Raw genomic sequence first — 19,388 nt, forward strand, 5'->3', positions numbered from 1 at the left:
TGTTCACGTCTGGCCAGGGTGTCCTCATCGTCCTTCTTAGGCATGAGCAGGAGCTGGTTGAAGTTAACTTTGTGCTTCAGCTTCTAGTATTGGTACAGGAAGTCAACTGTCTTGGGTGTCATCTTGAGGTGACGGCCCACTTTCTCGGTGTCCACAAAGTGGTGGAAGACCTCCTCCATCTCTTGCAATTTCATCTTCCGGACATTGACACGCTTTTCCTGCGGGTCACATTTACAAACAAGACACAAGGACGATGAGGCGAAAGGGATGAAGCCGAGGGCAGCCATGTCCTCTTTATTGTCCCTTCAAACCTTTCCTATCAATTTGCTTGTCTTGCTCCCGACGCTTTCCTCATTTTCAACTTCAGTGGTGGAGTCCCGCTCCACAGAGTCACTGCCTTTAAGGCCCGAGTGCTTGGGCCAGTAGTACTTGACCTTGACATTGTCGTTCTGAGTGATGATGGTCTCTCCAGGCCGGAGTGGAGACTGTTGCTGGGAGTGTGCGACACGTTGGTGACGTGCTCCATCTTCTCCAGGTTCCCATTGCTCATCTTTGGGATCCACAAGGCACAGCTGACATGGACCCACTTGGTTCCACTGCGGGTGGGCTTCATAGCATCGCCCATTTTCGGGCACAACTGGCACTTTGGCAGGATACCTGGTGGACGCAGATATTGCACTTGTTGCAGAACACCATCTCGTTGTCGTCCTCTCCATTGGGGAACTGGCACGTCGCACACCACATTCTCGTTGTACTCGATACCAAGGCCCTACTGTGTCTCGGTAGTGTGTGTCATGTTGTTATGACAACGGTGCTTAGCACTCAATGGCGAATTCATCCAGTGGAAGAAGGGAAACCTTGCAAACTCCTCGTCAATGACCTGCAGCCAGGTGACATCTTCCTCGTTGAGGTCGTGTTGACACACACCCTCCGCCAAAGTCCTGATGTCCACATAACTGAGGACCAGGGTGGCAGATGTGCGGATCAGCTTCTTGGGTCTGATGAACATGACATCCTTGCTTTTGTCAGCTAGCACCCGGGCCACGGGCTCCGGGATGGACTGCGGGCTAACGGGCACGTGGATACCCTTTTTCTCGCTTCTGCTTCTATGGATCGGCCAGTACATAGTAATCCTCTGCGTTGAGCTGGTACGAGTCATGCACCTTCATGGTGGTGATCAGGTCCGTCCTGAAGACCTCAGATGGTTTCTCTCTGCATCCTCTCCTGGCCTGGCATGAAGTCTGGGACCAGTAGGTGGAATTGCTGGCATTGTCGGACTCGTCGCTGCTGCACATTTCTTTTCATGGCGGGGCATCTGAGTAGTTCCAGCTTCACCACACTTGTTGATCTGTCATTGGTTGTCCACAGAGGGACACCATATTCACATAAGAGTACCAGGCGTTGGCGTCCATTGGAGAGGTGGGATTGTCCTTGCTCTATGATGATTCATGCCCATAGATCTATCTTTATCACCATGGGAGTGGACCATCCAAGGACCCAATCACCACTGGACACCAACAGCACCTGTGAAGAAGGCACAGTAGGCGGCAGATCATTTGCTTCTTTTACAGTTTTATTTAGCAGCATCTCTTTCACCCAATCACTTCAAGTATTTTCTTCTGACTGCTGCACTGGGCGCTCTACCATGGACAGTCTAATCTAATCTAATCTAATCTACTAGATACTATTTCAAATGGGAACAATCCTTTATCTGTTGGCGTTATTTTCATATGCAGTTTTACTAAATGTAGTTTTCCTTAATCAAGACTTCACTGTCCCATTGCTTCGTTCCACTAATTCAGCACAATGATTTTATTCATTTTTTTAAAATTATTTCTAGATTTGCAGATACAATTTTTTTTTCATTAACAAAAACAAAAATCATCATCATTTTCACTATCATTCTGTACTTCACTTTCCACTTGCACAGGATGTGTTCTTCTTGTAACACCTGGACTGTTTTTCTGTAAATCCAGAAGTGCCTCTGCCGCTCTAAACCTCTTTCTCCTATGTTCCAGGTCTCTAGACAGATCATATCGCTTCTTGGCAGATTGAGATTTCAGTGTAGAATCAGTAGGTGATTAATGCTCAGCTCCCATGTTAAGCGAGGGCGCAAATCAGCTTTACAACCTACAAATAAATTGAAATATTCAGTACAAATAAACATCAGTTTGCTAATGCAACACACAATAATGAATACTACTAAACTCTGGATTTATTTATGTCATTAAGCATAAAGATTTCAGACCACGTTGTGTATTGACTTTCAACCCCACTATAAAGATTCTCATCAGTTTAAATTTGATTTGTGAAGTGAAATAACAATTTTTGTACAATTCTACCTATTAAAAAATTAATTTATGAAATCTTGTACATGTTTAAAGGGGAAGGCCACTCATTGAATTTGTGCAAAATAAGAATGTATCAGATAGGTCATGTCATTGGTACTGTAACTTTTAAATAAAGATTTTCATCAGATATCATTTAAGATTGTTTATATCGGCAATTTTGAATGTTACCGGTTGCTGACATTTTGGCGAGTCACATGACTTACGTGCGCGGATGTGACATGTCATGTACCCAACCTGAGGCTCGGTTACATTCCTACACAGTTATTGTCAGCGCTGATTTTTATCCTCATCTGATTAAGAAAGAAGTATAGGTTGATCGGGAAGACGGAGGAATACGTCCATACAAATTTGAAACTGTGGCTGTCAATAATGTTGAATATTGGGATGGTTTTTCGGACGGGAATGACTCGGAGTCTGACTACTCAGAGGCCTACATGAGGGAGATAAGTGTGTAAACAAAGGCCTGGCAGCCAGCTGACATTAATGCTTCACTTGCTTCTGACACACAAGATGGCGGACAAGGGAATCCTGGGATTGTGGTTGCGTCAGCGGAAATCTATGTATTGGGCCACACGTTAACCTCCGTAAACCTCTCTGCGACATACGGTTAATTTATTTATTCAAATAAATCAATTTGCCATTATGAATTCGTCTTGGTAATTTGAGATTGAGAAGAATAATTCATACCTGAAATAAAATGATTGCTACACAGGCATGTGTATTTGGTTGGGCACCATCCATCACGTTTAATTGCCGAAATTAATAATTTTTTTTCTGGTCTTTTCAGCTGGTATTCTATGGAATGATCTCTTTGAAGATCTGTCTCGTCTGTTGTGATATCTAACAGCACAACTGGTTCGGGCATTGTGAATATTCTTCTCCGGTTCAATGTCTCCCACAATGTCGAGGAGCTGTTTGACCGGCAATATGGCGCCGTAAAAAAGGTGACGTCACGTGCAATAACTACATAGAAGAAGAAGAACAAAAAGGAGAAGAAGAAAAAGAAGAAGAAAAACAACATCTTGTGAGAACATGGGGGTAAGACTATATACCTTCTTAAGTGTTCACAAAGTATGGTTGGTTCTTCCGTTGATTGTCTCTCGAAAGTCTCACTCGTGATTACTCATATTGAGTGGCGTTTCAACCGCTGTTTTCCCTATTTAAGTACAGTAATTCAATCAGCCGTTTTTCAAAAGAGGACCCCTCCCTCCCGTTCCCGGCCATTTTAGACTATTTTGACCAACCGTTCAAGGCACAAGAATATTGTGTTCTATGCCTATATATACATGACACACACCAAATGAAAGCTGAGACGTCCATCTTTCAAACAAAAATGTTTCTACACTTTTCTGTTCAGCAGTAATTTGAGGTGGAAAACAGGTAACTTCTACCAAAATTCCTCTCTGTGGATAAAAAAGAAGAAAAAAACAGAGAAAATGAGCTTTTTGTGGAAAAGATGCATTGAGACGAATATATATACATATATATTGTCTAAAAAAAAAAAAAAAAAACCTTACCACTTCAAATCCACCCATCCATTTTCTGAGCCGCTTCTCACAAGAGTCATGTTGAAGCCGATCCCAGCTATCTTCGGGCATGAGGCTGCGTCACCATGAACTCATTGCCTGTCGATCGTGGGGCACATATAAATACTTATACTTGAAGCCCTGCTGTCTGCTTTTCAATGATATTTCACTGTTAGCTAAAAATGCGAGTGAGAAATCAGCCGGTAAAACAGACAGTTTCGCTCTATTCTTTTGGAATCAAAAACTGTTTCAGACGGGCATGGCTTCAAAAAAGTGTAACCTGAAGATAGGACCTAAAACGGTATCAACATGTTTAACCGAACACATACAAAAAGTGGACATTCCCGGCCGGCAAAGTGCTGTGCACTCTGTGTTCCGATAGGAGCAAAAAATATCCAGGAGGAAACTCAAACACACCCCCATCGACAGACATTTTCAGTGTTTTTCCAAATTGGTCATTCTCATCCCTGACTTACTTCCTCGTTGGGAAGGATGTGTTTCTCTGGCCTTAAGGTGGAGGTGGGACTGTATCAAGGATTAGCTCTGAGCCCCTTCCTGTTTGCAGTGGTAATGGATAGGCTGACAGATGAGGTTAGATTTAAATCCCCTTGGACCATGATGTTCGCAGATGATATTGTGATATGCAGTGAAAGCAGGGAGCATGTGGAAAAACAATAACAATTAGAAAGATGGAGACATGCACTGGAAAGGAGAGGAATGAAGATTAGCTGAAGTAAAACAGAATATATGTGCGTGAATGAGAAAGGTGGAGGGGGAAGAGTGAGGCTACAGGGAGAAGAGATTGCGAGGGTGGAAGACTTCATATATTTAGGGTCAACAATCCAGAGCAGTGGTGAGTGTGGTAAGGAAGTGAAGAAGCAGGTTGGAACAGCTGGCGGAAGCTGTCTGGTGTGTTATGTGACAGAAGAGTCTCTGCTCGGATGAAGGGCAAAGTTTACAAAACAGTGGTGAGGCCGGCCATGATGTACGGATTAGAGATGGTGGCGCTGAAGAAACAACAGGAAGCAGAACTGGAGGTAGCAGAAATGAAGATGTTGAGGATCTCGCTTGGCGTGAGCAGATTGGATAGGATGAGAAATGAGCTCATTAGAGGGACAGCCAAAGTTGGATGTTTTGGAGACAAGATTCGAGAGAGGAGACTTCGATGGTTTGGACATGTTCAGAGGCGAGAGAGTGAGTATATTGGTGGAAGTGTGCTGAGGATGGAGCTGCCAGGCAAAAGAGCGAGAAGAAGACCAAAGAGAAGGTTTATAGATGTGGTGAGGGAAGACATGAGGGTAGTTGGGGTTAGAAAGGAAGATGGGAAGATGCACCAGATAGGCTAAGATGGAAAAAAATGACACGCTGTGGCGACCCTTAATGCGACAAGCTGAAAGGAAAAGAAGAAGAAGAATAATCTATCCTTCGTCAATGCCCCCCCACACCCCCCCCCGTCACAAAACACACAGATTGTCAATTGTCTTTGTTGTTCCATGTTCACGACTCGCTTTTCTTGCAAGTTAATGGAGAAGGTAGACTTCCTCCTCCACCTGGGGTCTTATCAAATGCCCTTCTGTCATATAGTGTCCGAAGGTATGTGCATTGAAATTATTCTTGGGCCGAATTCTTTGGTGACGAGCTATGTCAACACCTTGTTACCCATGTTGCAACTCCTCCGCCCAAAACGATGTAAAACTTTGTCATTGGGCTCATGTGATCGTTTTTTTTTTAATGACAGAATAATGTCATACTGAAAGTACCACTGACACCTTCAACATAAAATTTAATATGTTGTTAACCAAAAACAATCATCCGTAATGGACTCATCCGTTTGTTCACAGCACTTCAGAATGTTGCCGTATATCAGTTCAGCCATTGTTATTTGACGGGCGTGTATGCGCCTGTGCACCATCGCACTTCAAATCTGCACAGTTGAGCACGAAAAATAACACAAAATTTATTACGAGTAGACATACCTAGATATTGAAAGGCGTTGCTTATTTTGTGTTGTCTTGACCAATGTTCCCTCTCAGATGCACCTCTGCACAATTGTACATTTGTCGCAAACTCTTAAGTGCACGTGAAAAAGGATCCAACGCAGTGAACCAGGTAGACAAATGACAAATGACAGGTAGGTGTGTATAGAGCTATTTAAAAAAAAAAAGAAAATTGGTTGGGGGAGACTAATTTGTCTCACAGTTTCTAGCACGTTACGTGTGAATTTAGAATAAATGGCCTCGGTAAAACAGGCAAAATAGAACAAAACACTTGTATTCCGTTTAAGATGATTTAATCACACACAATACAACACAAAACAATCACAAAATAGAAGTACAAAGACAGTTTAGTAGCGTGTAACACGAGCTAACTAGGCAAACGACATATAGTCACCGTAGTCGATCTTCCAAATAGGCGAATGTTATTTCCAGCGAATGTACTGGGAAGGCAGTGGAGTGTCCCTGTAATTGTCCGAAAACAGCAGTATTAATAAAAAGCTCTGTCGACAGCCATCCTCGTCCTTATAGGAACATTCTAGAACTCCGCGTCCGACGACATAATCCTTCCATCAGAGCGTGACAAAAGAACCGCGTCATAATAACTTAATAAAGTCAGGGATCCTTAATGTGTCGATGTGCGCTGGCTGCCGTTTGTGGTGGCGTGGGCCACTGTTTCACCCCACCCGGAGGTGGGTCAGGCTGGGAGGCTGGCTGGCCCATGCTGTCGTACCACTGGCAGGGAGGAGAAAGTCAAAAATAAGTTTCGATGGGATTGGATGGCGTGAGAAATCGTCGATCCCATTGGAAAGAAAGAAGTTACCACGCTGTTCAGTGACTTCATTCACAAAATCGATCGACCTGGTAAAGCATTGTGCATTGGTAGTTGACGAGAAACAACAAAAACACGTCAAACTGGAAGCAAGGAAAACAAACTTTCCCTTAGCTGATACATTTGGATGTCAACCCAAGGCCATGAAACTTTATGGACTTCATCCCTTCTTTACATCACTACTACCGGTATTGAGAGGCAAGATCAACTGAAACAACCAACCCCAGTTGCAAACAGCGTCGTCAATAATGAGGTGACAGTTCAGAAGCAATTACTTTCTAAAAAATGTCTGTATTATTTGCTGATAACGAAACATGACATTAATAATTGTCAAATACATGCGTTTCAATCATTTACAAATACAAATTAAAATGTTTTGAATGGATACGATGTACACGTTAGGAAAGCATGCTTGCATGCCATGATGCAAATCTGAATTCAATTTAGTTTCACTTCTAGTAATTTAGTCAGTTGAATTTGTATTTGTATTTGCAATTTTTTGGGGTAAAGGTATGCACCTAAATAATCAACAATCATATTGTGTACATTTTGAAAACAGAATATCATTAATTTATCGATATACTCCTGGCTTGGCCAACCCGCGGCTCGCGAGCCTCATGCGGCTCTTTAACTAGTTTCATGTGGCTCTTCAGGAGCTTTCACATGACACGCGTCACAAATGGTTGGATGTCGCTGTCATTCACTCCCCCTTCAGCTAGATGGCACAATGACCATGTAAGCCTGTTTGAGTGACGTCAAACGAGCGACGAGAGAATCTTTGGCGTGACATCATTTGGTTTGTAAACAATTTCCGTCAAGTTACCTCTTGAAATGGCAGGGGGAAAAAGCCCAGCCAAACAAAAATATGAAGAAGAACACAGGACGTGTTGGCCAGAGTGGGAGAGTTTATATTTCTTTGTTGAATGTAATGGCAAGCCAATCTGCTTTATATGTCACGCAGCATTAGCGCATTTCAAAGCTTCAAATCTTCAGCATCACTTCAGCTCACTCCACCCTAACATCGAGCAGAAATTTCCAAAAGGGACTGAACTTCGCAAGAACAAGTTGGTCACTTTGAAAAGCCAGGCAGAAAAGCAAGTGCAGTTTTTCCAAAAATTTATGAAACACTCGTAGACCGTAACGCTTGCATCATATCAACTGGCTTGGAATATAGCACGGGCTAAAAAGCCATACAATGAATGGGACTTCATTAAAAAATGCCTCATTGATGCCTTTGAAATCTTGGCTCCTGGAGACGACAAACTAAAATGGAGCGTCATGAAGCCTGCGAAAATCTGGAAATCTTCAACTACATCCGCACAAATGTGCTTAACCACAGGCAATTCAGGAATCTCATCGATGAGCTGGACCAAGGGCTGCCAGGTGACCTGCCGCTGCACTGCACTGTGAGGTGGCTGTCAAAAAGCAAGGTACTCTCTCGCTTCTTTGAGCTTTTGGATGCTGTGAAACTGTTCATGGAAGAGAAGGACAAGGACTATCTCAAGCTCTCAGACATCGAGTGGATTATGGATCTGGCATTTTCAGTCGACATGTTGTCACTGGGACAGATTTGAAGAGGATTGTTCAAGATAAGGAATGCCAGAAGTCTCACTAAGCAGCATAGTAAGACAAAGATGTTACTGAAAATTATTCTATTATTGTTTGTGGACTGCCTTGAACTGAGAGTTTGTGTGTGTGTGTGTGTGTGTGTGTGTGTGTGTGGTGTGTGTGTGTGTGTGTGTGAGACAGTGCACACAATGTTAACTGTTGAAAATTACTGATATTATCATGTTGGTGTGGTTATTTTCATTAGATCTGGCTGAGCAGAGGTCTGTGTATGTGTGCATACATGATTAAAAGATGATGTTCATGTTTACCCATGTGTATGATGTGGCTCTTTGCAGTAACTCAGGAAAAAAAGTGGCTCTTTGTCTCTCTGACTAGTTGGCCACCCCGATGTACTCGATATATTTCATTCATAATAAAATTTCTAAAACTTGCGCGTTAAAATTGGTGATCATGCTTTGATCATCCTTGCAGCCCCCAGACCCTCGGCTATTTTTCAGTCTTTTTTCATTCAGCCAAATCACATGCCTGTCAAAGTGATTCACATATGTAGTTTTGATAACAATACCTATTTTAAAATGTATACTTTTGTATACTAACTTTTTTCACCGTACCAGTTGTTCACCCCTCACTCCCTTACCTCCGATGATAATAAAACAAGTGTCTTAGTTTTATCACGACTTTATAATTTCTCGAAAGAGCAATTACACGCGTGAGAAATTTGTTGAAATATTGTACAGAAAATTGATGGATCATCTAATTAGATGGTACATGAAAAGTCCATCATTGGAAGAGAGACATTTCTAGACATAGACCTGGCAGAGTCTCTTGATGTTGTTTAAAACCCCACCCAGCTCAGATTTCATAAATGTTGACTACTCCAAGTTACTGTTAGGTGCTCTAGTTGTAGTGAAGAAAATCAGTATTTGAACACCCTGCTATATTCCAAGTTCTCCCACTTAGAAATCATGGAGGGCTCTGAAATTTTCATCGTAGGTGCATGTCCACTGTGAGAGAGATAATCTAAAAAGAAAAATCCAGAAATCACAATGTATTTTTTTTAACAATTTATTTGTGTGATGCAGCTGCAAATAACTATTTTGAACACCTGAGAAAACCAATGTTAATATTTGGTACAGTCGCCTTTGTTTGCATTTACAGAGGTCAAACATTTCTTGTAGTTGTTTACCAGGTTTGCACATGCTGCAGGTGGGATTTTGGCCCACTCTACCACACAGATCTTCTCTAGATCAGACAGATTTCTGGGCTGTTGCTGAGAAACACGGAGTTTCACCTCCCTCCAAAGATTTTCTATTGAGTTTAGGTCTCGAGACTAGCTCGGTAACGCCAGAACCTTGATATGCTTCGTACGGAGCCACTCCTTGGTTTTCCTGGCTGTGTACTTTTAGTCATTGTCATGTTGAAAGACAACAGCCACGACCCATCTTCAATGCTTTGACTGACAATACCTGGCTGCGGTGATGCTCTCCTGAATACAGTGCAGTTGTCCTGTCCCATGTGCAGAAAAACACCCCCAAGGCATGATGCTACCACCAACATGCTTTACAGGAGGGAGGGTTTTCTTGGGATGGAGCTCATTCGTCTTCCTCCAAACACGGTTAGTGGAATTATGGCCAAAAAGTTCAATTTTGGTCTTATCTGACCACAAAACTTTCTCCCATGACTCATCTGTATCATCCAAATGGTCATTGGCAAACTTAAGACAGGCCTTGATATGTGCTGGTTTAAGCTGGGGAACTTTCCGTTTAGCCATTTTCTGATTGATCCACAGTGGACCTTTTTTCACCAAGCTTCTTGGCAATTTCTCCGTAGCCCTTTCCAGCCTTGTGGAGTTATACAATGGTGCTTTTGGACAGCTCTTTGTTCCTGGACATGTTACAAGTTTGTCTTACTGGTTGTATGGGGTGGACAAATGTCTTTATGCAGCTAACGACCTCACACAGGTGCATCTGATTCAGGATAATACATGGAGTGGAGGTGGACTTTTAAAGGCGGACTAAAAGGTCTTTGAGGGTCAGAATTCTGGCTGATAGACGGGGGTTCAAATACTTATTTGCAGCTGTATCACACAAATAAAATGTGAAAAAAAATCATACATTGTGATTTCTGGATTTTGCTTTTAGATTCTCTCACAGTGGACATGAACCTACGATGAAAATTTCAGACCCCTCCATGATTTCTAAGTGGGAGAACTTGCAATATAGCAGGGTGTTCAAATAATTATTTTCTCCACTGTATTCTCGACTTTTTTTTTTTACCTATGCATGTTTGAGTGGCAAAATAAACCACACATCACTTAACAGTCGACAAACTCTCATTTGGCTATTAGCAATTTTTATGTATACCTGAGTCCAAATACCCTTTGGTAAGTTGTGTACAGATGATAAATTTGGGATGCAGTTGCACCTTTAGTGTAATCTTTATTTGTCCCTCTCAAATCACTCAATGCAACTCCATCTTGTAGTGTTACAACACCACGCCGACAAAGGAGGCCACATTCATTTGACAAAATCAAATGGGAACGTTCTACTGTACATCCATCCATTTTCTTTGCCGCTTACCTCCTAGGGTCGCAGGGAGAGCTGGAGCTTATCCCGGGTGTCAACGGGCAGGAGGTGGACTGAACTGAACTGGTTGCCTGCCAATCGCAGGGCACATTAAGACAAACAGCTACACTCACAAGCACACCTAGGGAGAATTTAGAGTGTTCAATGTTGGATGTTTTTGGGATATGGGAGGAAACCGGAGTGCGCCGAGAAAACCCACGCAGGCATGGGGTGAATATGCAAACTCCACACAGGCGGGCCCGGGATTGAACCCGGGTCCTAAGAACTGTGAGGCCAACACTTTACCAGCTGAGTCACCTTGCCGCCTCTACTGTACAGTTATCCTTCATTTTTCGTGGTTAATTGGTGCCAGACCCACCCGCAAGAAGTGGAAAAAAAAACGCAAAGTAGGGGTAAATTATTTCTTTTTTGGAGGGGGGGGGCAGAAATCCGCGATGAACTGAATCCGAGATAGGTGATCCGCAAAGTAGAGAGGAATTACTGTATATCCCTACTTATATCCAAATATAAACGGCAGGTGAAATAATACTCATACATTTGTAAACAATATCTGTAATAAGCATATTCAATTGATACTTTTAGATGCAGCAGTATGACTTCCATCCATTTTCTACCACTTCTCAAGAGTCTGGTCGCAGGGGCAGTAGATTCAGCAGCTATACCCAGACTTCCTTTCTCCAGCCACTTCTTCCAGCTCTTCCGGAGGGATCCCGAGGCGTTCCCAGGCCAGTCGAGAGACATAGTCTCTCCAGTGTTTCCTGGGTCGTCCCCCTCTGCGTCTCTTTCCAGTGGGAAATGCCCGGAACACCTCACCAGAGAGGCATCCGGATCGGATGCCCCAGGCACCTCATCTGGCTCCTCTCAATGTAGAGGAGCAGCGGCTCGACACTAAGCCCCTCCCGGATGACTGAGCTTGTCACCCTATTTCTCAGGGAAGAAGACACCCTGCAGAGGAAACTCATTTCGGCCGCTTGTATCTGGGTTCTTGTTCTTTCGGCCACGACCCACAGCTCGTGCCTGTAGGTGAGGGTTGGAATGTAGATTGACTGGTAAATTGAGTGCTTCGACTTTTGGCTTAGCTCCCTCTTTCCCACAACAGACTGATACAATGTCCGTATCTGTCAATATCCCGCTCCATTCTTCTCAAACTCATGAACAAGACCCCAAGATACTTGAACTCCTCCACTTGGGTCAGGAGCTCATCCCTGACCCGGAGAGAGCATGCCACCCTTTTCCAACTGAGGAGCATGCTCTCAGATTTGGAGGTGCTGATTCTCATCCCACCTGCTTCACACTCTGCTGCAAACCGCTCCAGTGAGAGCTGGAGATCACTGCTTCATGAAGCCAACAGAACCACATCATCTTCAAAGAGCAGAGACGCAATGCTGAGGCCACCAAACCAGACACACTCTACCCCTCGGCTGCACCTAGAGATTCTGTCCATAAAAGTTATGAACAAAATCTGTGAGTCTTGGCGGAGTCCAACTCTCATCGGAAACGAGTCTGACCTATTGCCGGCAATCCGGACCAAACTATGACACCGGTTGTACAGGGACCTAACAGCCTGTATCAGCGTTTGGTACCTCATACTCACGAAGAGCCCCCCACAAGACTCCCCAAGGGACACGGTCAAACGCCTTCTCTAAATCCACAAAACACATGTAGACTGGCTGAGCGGACTCCCATGCCCCCTCGAGGATCCTGCCGATGGTATAGACCTGGTCCACTGTTCCACGGCCAGGACAAAAACCACATTGCTTCTACTGAATCTGAGATGACAGATCCTCCTCTCCAGCAACCCTGAATAGACCAGGGAGGCTTAGGAGTGTGATCCCTTTTTTTCTCGAAGCAAATCTGATACTTTGTAGATAACAAGGGCTTGTGTGGATGAAATATCATGCCATGATGAAGTTTAAGAATTTGGAGTTGTAGCAGGGTTCGTTGTCGCTGATGACAGAAATGGTGAGTGAAGGCGGGTTTGAGCTTTGCAATACCTGCAGATGAGGTACAGCTATGTGGTATCTTAAAAAAAAAAAAGTGAATCCTGGGAGTTCTGTGAGCTAATACCAAATGCCTGCCTCAGTCTTTCTGCTATGGATACAAAAACAGTAGTTCTTTTGGGGTTTAGTGCTTCACTAAACTCCCTCTCCCAACATATGATACATTGTGTGACTTGATCATTTTGATTACTCACACCTCATGAGTTAGTCTAATTTGTTTTGGGGGCTATGAATATGTGCTTAATTCTGTTACACTGTACATCTTTCTGTAATTGTTTTTAGTTGTCACATACATTGAATTTTATAGAATGTTTTTTTTTTTAAACTAAGATTTCTTTTTCGCTTCAGCGGTCTGGTACCAGGCGGCGATACCAAGAGGACGTAATCTCAGATGAAGAAATTGATGGAAGAAGAATGTTTGATCTGGAGGAAAAGGTCTACAGCCAAAGGTTCAACTCTGATAGGATTATTCGCATGCAAGGAAAAGGTACACTCATAAAAACGATTCAGGCCTTCTGTCATGCAACACATTTCATTTTTGTTAAGTGTTCTAAAACAAATCTAATTATCTCCTCCAGGGATTAGAACTTTCCGCTGATCGGCGGATTTCCGACTTTTTCAGACCAAAATGACCATTCTCGAGATAAGCGGAAATCCGTTGAGAAAATTTCAGGGGGGGAGGGTATCGTGCGCCTGCCTCTCGGTGGTGGGCTCCGATCTGCAAGTTCAGTTTAGTGCTAGCACAAGCACGACTATCATATGCCGTTCTAACTTGGTCGGTAGTGTAAATATTTGCATTTAGCGACATAAACATTAAAACTTGTTTGCGACAGATTACTCGATTGGATAAGAGTTATACAGTACAACGATCCAATCGTGTCAGTGGTTAACAGAGTTTCAGCATTGCCATGTACATGTGTTCTCGGTTCTCAGAATTCGCAGTGTAACTTGTTAGTTAGCCAAGTAATGGCGCGCGGGACTTGGATAGCGTGAACTGAGCGTTGCGTTTATAGTTTTACGATGGCGAAAGTGTTAGAAAAAAAGGATGAAGATCGAGCGAGGGCAATTGACAAGGATGCTGGAATCAAAAACTGTTTCAGACGGGCATGGCTTGAAAAAAGTGTAACTCTGCAGATAGGACCGAAAACGGTATCAACATGTCCAACCGAACACATACAAAAAGTGGACATTCCGACATGGCAGTACGCTCATTTATGTACCTTTTCATAATAAAGATAGAGGTTTTTTGAACTTTTGGAAGAATCTGTAATTCAAAAAATACACAAAAATGGTCAGAAATAGCCACATCCTTAATGTTAATCGATAGAATTTCAACATCCTTACCAGGTCTAAGATGTGACCTTGAGTTTCAGTTGGACTTTTATTATGTTGAGAGAGGTCAAACGTGACTCGTATTGCAGAAAGGTCATTGGATGTTTTTCCCATGTTATTGTCAACATGAATGTTAAAGTCCCCTGTTATGACAAAATAGTTGTACTCGGTACAAATAACTGACAGCAGTTATGAAAAATACTCCATAAATTTTCCATTATATCTTCGAGGTCTGTTAATTAATAAAATGATAACCTTTGGGTCATCCTTAACTAAAAAACACAGATCTTCAAAAGAGCTAACAACCACACTTAAGGGAAATTTAGAGTCTCCAATGAATGCATATTTTTGGGATGTGGGAGGAAACTGGAATTCCCCGGGGAAAACCCACGCAGGGACGGGATGAACATGAAGACTCCACACAGGCGAGGCTCGGATTGAACTGCAGTCCTTAGAATTGTGAGGCCAAAGGTTTACACCTGCTCCACCGTGCCAGGATTAACAATACTTCACTTAAATTTTTACAATGAAAAGTGTGAACATTCAACTTCATTGTACTCCGAACTGTAAGATGGTTTTATGGGTTGCATGGCTGATGTCATGTAAGTGCATTTGCCCACACCTACAGATTTGCCAATTAAACACTTGGGCAATCTTGTCATCTTTTCTTGCTCTTCACATCAAAATTACAGTGGTTGGAGCAATGATGTGTGTGTGTGTGCGTGTGAATATGTGTGTGTCTCTGTATGACCCTAACATCAAACCGCAAAGTACTATCACGTTTTTGTACATGCGTGCACAAACCTATGTGCACATGCACACGCATACACACAGTTCCGTTCATGGAGACAAAATACGGCTGTGAGACTCCCATGGTGACTGAAATGGATCGAGCTTTGCTTCTCCCGAAGGGGGGTCCCCGGGGCTCTCCTCTGGAGTGAGGCCTGGACGTGGGGCTCAAAGGCAAGCGCCTGCAACAGGGTAAGGTGGGTCCACCTTCTCATGGATGGTGGCTTAAAGCAGGGATGTTGGCGATCCGATCCCCAAGTACAGAAGCTACTCTAGGGACGTGACACATCACCTCTCTGGCAGGGAAGGTGTGTGAGGTCAAGATATTCCGACGAGATATTGTTCGACTCTCCTCCACACACTGCCTGGGCTTTGGTACCAGTCTTCTTGAGAGGGGTTGGACTCTCTTCCACTCTCGAGTTAGTGACAGTAAGAGGCGCCGGGCTAGTGTGGGTATATTAATGCCCCCCGGCTCCACAGCTGTACGTTTGGGTTCACCCTGGTGGACGTGAAGGTAGCCTCGCTTTGCCTTTGAGTGGGGGGGCTTGGTCCTCACTATGGTTTGTGCCTATGAACTAAACAGCAATTCAGAGTACCCATCCTTTTTGGAGTCCTGAGAGGAAATGTGAGAGAGCTCTCCACTGGGGACTCAATCATTCCCCTGGGGAATTTCAATGCTCATATGAGCAATGAGAGTGAGACCTGGAAAGGTGTGATTGGAAAGATCGGCCCCCCCTATCAGAACCCCAGCGGTGTTCTGTTATTGGATTTCTGTGCTCATCACTGATTGTCATCAGACTAGTAGCCAGATGGGACTCTTTGGTGAAGAGAAGGGCGGAGCAATCACCACCTGGTGGTAAGTTTGCTCTGATAGTGGGGAAGATGCCGGTCCGACATGGCAGGCCCAAACGTATTGTGAGGGTCTGCTGAGAATGGCTTGCAGAATCAACTGTCGGGGTTTCAACTCCCACCTCCGACAGACCTTTTCCCAAGTCCGGCTGGATGATGATCCGCCCCTCCATTGCTGAGGCAGGTTACCGCAGCTGTGACCATCAAGTGGTAGTGGCGGCACTCCACAAACATGATGCTGGGCAACAATGGTGAGGGATGCCGTCAAGCTGAAAAAGGAGTCCTGTCGGGCCTTTTTGGCCTGTGGGACTCGCAAGGCAGCTGATGGTTATCGGTTGGCCAACTAAAATGCAGCTTTGATGGTTGATGGTGGTCCGCCATTCGGCATCTCAGCAGGGGTGAGCAGTGCACCGTCAAGACCATCCATAATTTGGATGCCACGCTGCTGACCTTGACCCGAGATGTTGTGACTCGGTGGGTAGAATATTTAACCTGCTCCTTTTTCACAACTGTCATTGCACTTTCATTGCACTGGTCTGTAATGGGAACCGCGAACACGTAAAGGGACGTTCCACAGTGTGGAACATTGACACACTGATCTCTTACCTGTTTTAAATGAAGATTTTACATCTTGCGTGTCTCTTTAAGGAATAGTTCCTATAAATAGAAATGTAAAAAACAAGCTAAGCAGAAAGGTGAAGCTCTTTTTACCGGTCCATCGATTTGTTGCTACCCTCACCTATGGTCATGAGCTTCCGGTTATGACCGAAAGATCAAGATTCTAGATACAAGCAGTCGAAATTTGTTTCCTCCGCAGTGTGTCCAGGCTCCTCCGTAAGGATTGGCTGAGAAGCTCGGTCATCAGGAGGAGCTCAGATTAGAGCTGCTCCTCTTCCCCATTAAGAAGAACCAGATCAGGTGGCTGAGGCATTGATTCGGCTGCCTCCCTGAAGTTTTTTGGGCATATCTCACTGGAAGGAGACCCCGGGCGACCCAGAACACTTTGGAAAGACTGTCCTCTCAGCTGGCCTAGGAATGCTTCGAGATCCCCCTGGAAGACCTGGATGACGTGGCTGGGGAGATGGAAGTCTGGGCTTTCCTACTCAAGCTACTGCCCCTGCAACCCCACCTCGTAGAAGTGGTAGAAGAGGGATGGTTGAACTGTATTTAAGTTATTGCTTCATGTTGATGTAACTGTAATTTATGTGGTGTACATTACCAGGTAATTGGAAAACCTAACCAAATTTTTTTTTTTTTGTAGTGGGTAAGTGACATTCCTTCCACTTGACAGCTGTTTTTTTTTTTTTTTTTTTGAGAATTGCCCCAACTAAACGAACACCATACTTTGATGTACTGGCAAAAAAATGTGACAAACATAACAGCACTACTCCAATATAAAGGTAATCTTTTGACATTACAAAGCCTTTTTTCTTACTTTTTATTTTTCACTTGTAAGCAACTGTTTGTAACCTGGCCCGCCTGTCAAAATTTATAAGTCAATGTAGCCCCTGAGCCAAACGTTTGCCCAGGCCTGCTTCCAATAAACACTCATATTTGTTTGGAAAAGTTTTAAGCCTGATCAGAATCAGCATTATTGGACAAATGTGTAACAACACACTGGTAGTCTGTGCTGCCCTGGTACGACATTCACAACAAAGAACAAACTAACAAGAACAAAGAACAACAGATATTCAGTTACAGCTGTGCAAGATGCAATCTTCTTCATTTAGAACAGTTAGGAGTGTGTCATATACAGATTGCCCTTACCTGTTCGCAGTTCCCCTTATAAACCAGTGCAATGACAATTGACCCCTCCGTGGATATTGCGCAATCCGCATCACTGACCAATCAGAGGCCAGAGATCTGCATAAACCAAAGCCCGTTTTTGCTCCCGCCATTTTCTCAGACAACATTGCATGGTCCAGTATAGGTTTAGTGAGCGTTTTATCCCGTATTTGGGTTATTTAACAAAAAATATGGTTAAGAGGTGTAGTCACGGACTTTGTAATAGTGACGACAGGTATCCTGAAAGGCTAGTTGGTGGAGTTCGATTCGTACCCTTTCCAAAACCGAAGACCCAGTACGAAAAATGCGTTCGATGGGTCAAACTTTGTGGAAGACCGCATCATCAACTAAATCCATCTAATATCAACCAGAACACGTTTGCACGAAGGTATGCCCTATATTTGATTTTCAATACGTCTCGTATAAATGAATTCGAAGTTCTTCGCTAGCATAACACTGCTACGTGTGAACGATTGACACACTTATTCTTTGTTGAGTGATATTTAGCGATGATCGGACTGCACAAACGTATCGATTTCTTGCTGGCTCGCGGCCGAAAGTTAACCAGACTGTGTTTGCACGAAGATATGCCCTAAATTTGATTTTTAATACACGTCTCGTATAAATGAATGAGACGTTCTCCGCTAGCATAACATTGCTACGTGTGAACGATTGACACACTTATTCTTTGTTGAGGGATATTTAGCGATGATCGGACTGCACAAACGTATCGATTTCTTGCTGGCTCGCGACCGAAAGTTAACCAGACTGTGTTTGCACGAAGATATGCCCTAAATTTGATTTTTAATACACGTCTCGTATAAATGAATGAGACGTTCTCCGCTAGCATAACATTGCTACGTGTGAATGATTGAATGAAATCAGAAGCATGGCGTCTCTCTCAGTTAAGAATGTATTGTATTTAGAACCTATAATATATCGTTGATTTGAATGAAATCAGAAGCATGGAGTCTGTCTCAGTTCAGAATTTATTGTATTGTATTTGCCATTTTTACTGTTTGTCTTACGTCAGCGCACGTGGCGTGACGTCACTTCAGGAGGCGTGGTTAAGTGCCCTGTACGGAGGGGTCAATTGTACAAAGGGAATAGTTTAAAGTGATGAGTTGTAATATAGTTGACAGAATGTAATGGCATTACTCATGCTTATTCGCCAGCAGGATATGAGGGTGTGTCCCAACAACTGCACAAGGCAGAAAATAGTTCGCTGTTGGATAATTTAATAACTTAATTGCCAGAGGGGAAAAAAATTATTGAAAGCCTACTACTTGCATTAATCGGTAGCATCTACCCGAAGAAAGGAGCTGGAAAAGCAGGTGGCCAGGCTGTGGGGGGTCCGAAAGGATCTTGCCTTCTCTGGACCGAGTTCAAGTGACGGGCAAGTCTCCGATAGTGAGTACAGTGGTGCCGACAATCCGTTCACCGGCTTTGATTGTCCATTCCAGTCTCAGTTTGTCTTTTTTTTGTGGCAGGCCCAAACCAGACTGTGATGGAGGAACACAGTACTGATTGGATGACTGCTGTGTAGAACTCTCTCAGCAGCTCTTGTGACAGGCCCATAGTTCCTCAGATGCCACAAGAAGTACATCCTTTGCTGGGCTCTTTTGAGGATAGAGTTGATGTTCGTCCCCCACTTCCGATCCTGTGAAACTGTAATTTCTGAGAACTTAAAGGTCTAGACGGTTGACACAAAACCATTGGACACCGTCAGGGGCAGATGTGGTGAAGGAAGCGTCCTGAAGTCCACAATCATCTCGA

General features: G+C 43.7%; 1 protein-coding gene and 1 long non-coding RNA gene across 7 annotated transcripts in view; one reads left to right on the forward strand and one right to left on the reverse strand.

Moving 5' to 3' along the window:
• LOC133506767 (uncharacterized) overlaps positions 1 to 4,898 on the reverse strand; it is a 5,871-nt gene extending 973 nt beyond the window's left edge. The window contains exons 1-4 of one of the 2 annotated variants that reach the window (XR_009796598.1): positions 3,869 to 4,898; positions 3,404 to 3,754; positions 3,039 to 3,314; positions 1 to 2,130 (exon numbers count right to left, since the gene is read on the reverse strand). The exon at positions 1 to 2,130 is cut by the window's left edge and continues 973 nt beyond it. This is a non-coding gene — a long non-coding RNA (uncharacterized LOC133506767). The remainder of the gene's footprint in view (positions 2,131 to 3,038; positions 3,315 to 3,403; positions 3,755 to 3,868) is intronic. The other variant, XR_009796599.1, reaches the window with a different exon arrangement.
• Positions 3,311 to 19,388, forward strand: part of kdm2aa (lysine (K)-specific demethylase 2Aa) — a 170,403-nt gene continuing 154,325 nt past the window's right edge. For 3 of the 5 annotated variants that reach the window (XR_009796597.1, XM_061831213.1, XM_061831212.1), the window contains exons 1-2: positions 8,285 to 8,326; positions 13,206 to 13,344. Coding sequence is in view for 4 of the 5 variants with exons in the window: in XM_061831213.1 (XP_061687197.1) it covers positions 8,300 to 8,326; positions 13,206 to 13,344 (166 nt within the window). In the remaining variant the exon portion in view is untranslated. Of the gene's footprint in view, positions 3,390 to 8,119; positions 8,134 to 8,271; positions 8,327 to 13,205; positions 13,345 to 19,388 lie in introns of those variants that run through there. The other 2 variants (XM_061831210.1, XM_061831211.1) reach the window with 2 other exon arrangements.

This window comes from Syngnathoides biaculeatus, chromosome 9, assembly GCF_019802595.1.
Source record: "Syngnathoides biaculeatus isolate LvHL_M chromosome 9, ASM1980259v1, whole genome shotgun sequence".
Lineage (NCBI taxonomy): Eukaryota > Metazoa > Chordata > Actinopteri > Syngnathiformes > Syngnathidae > Syngnathoides > Syngnathoides biaculeatus.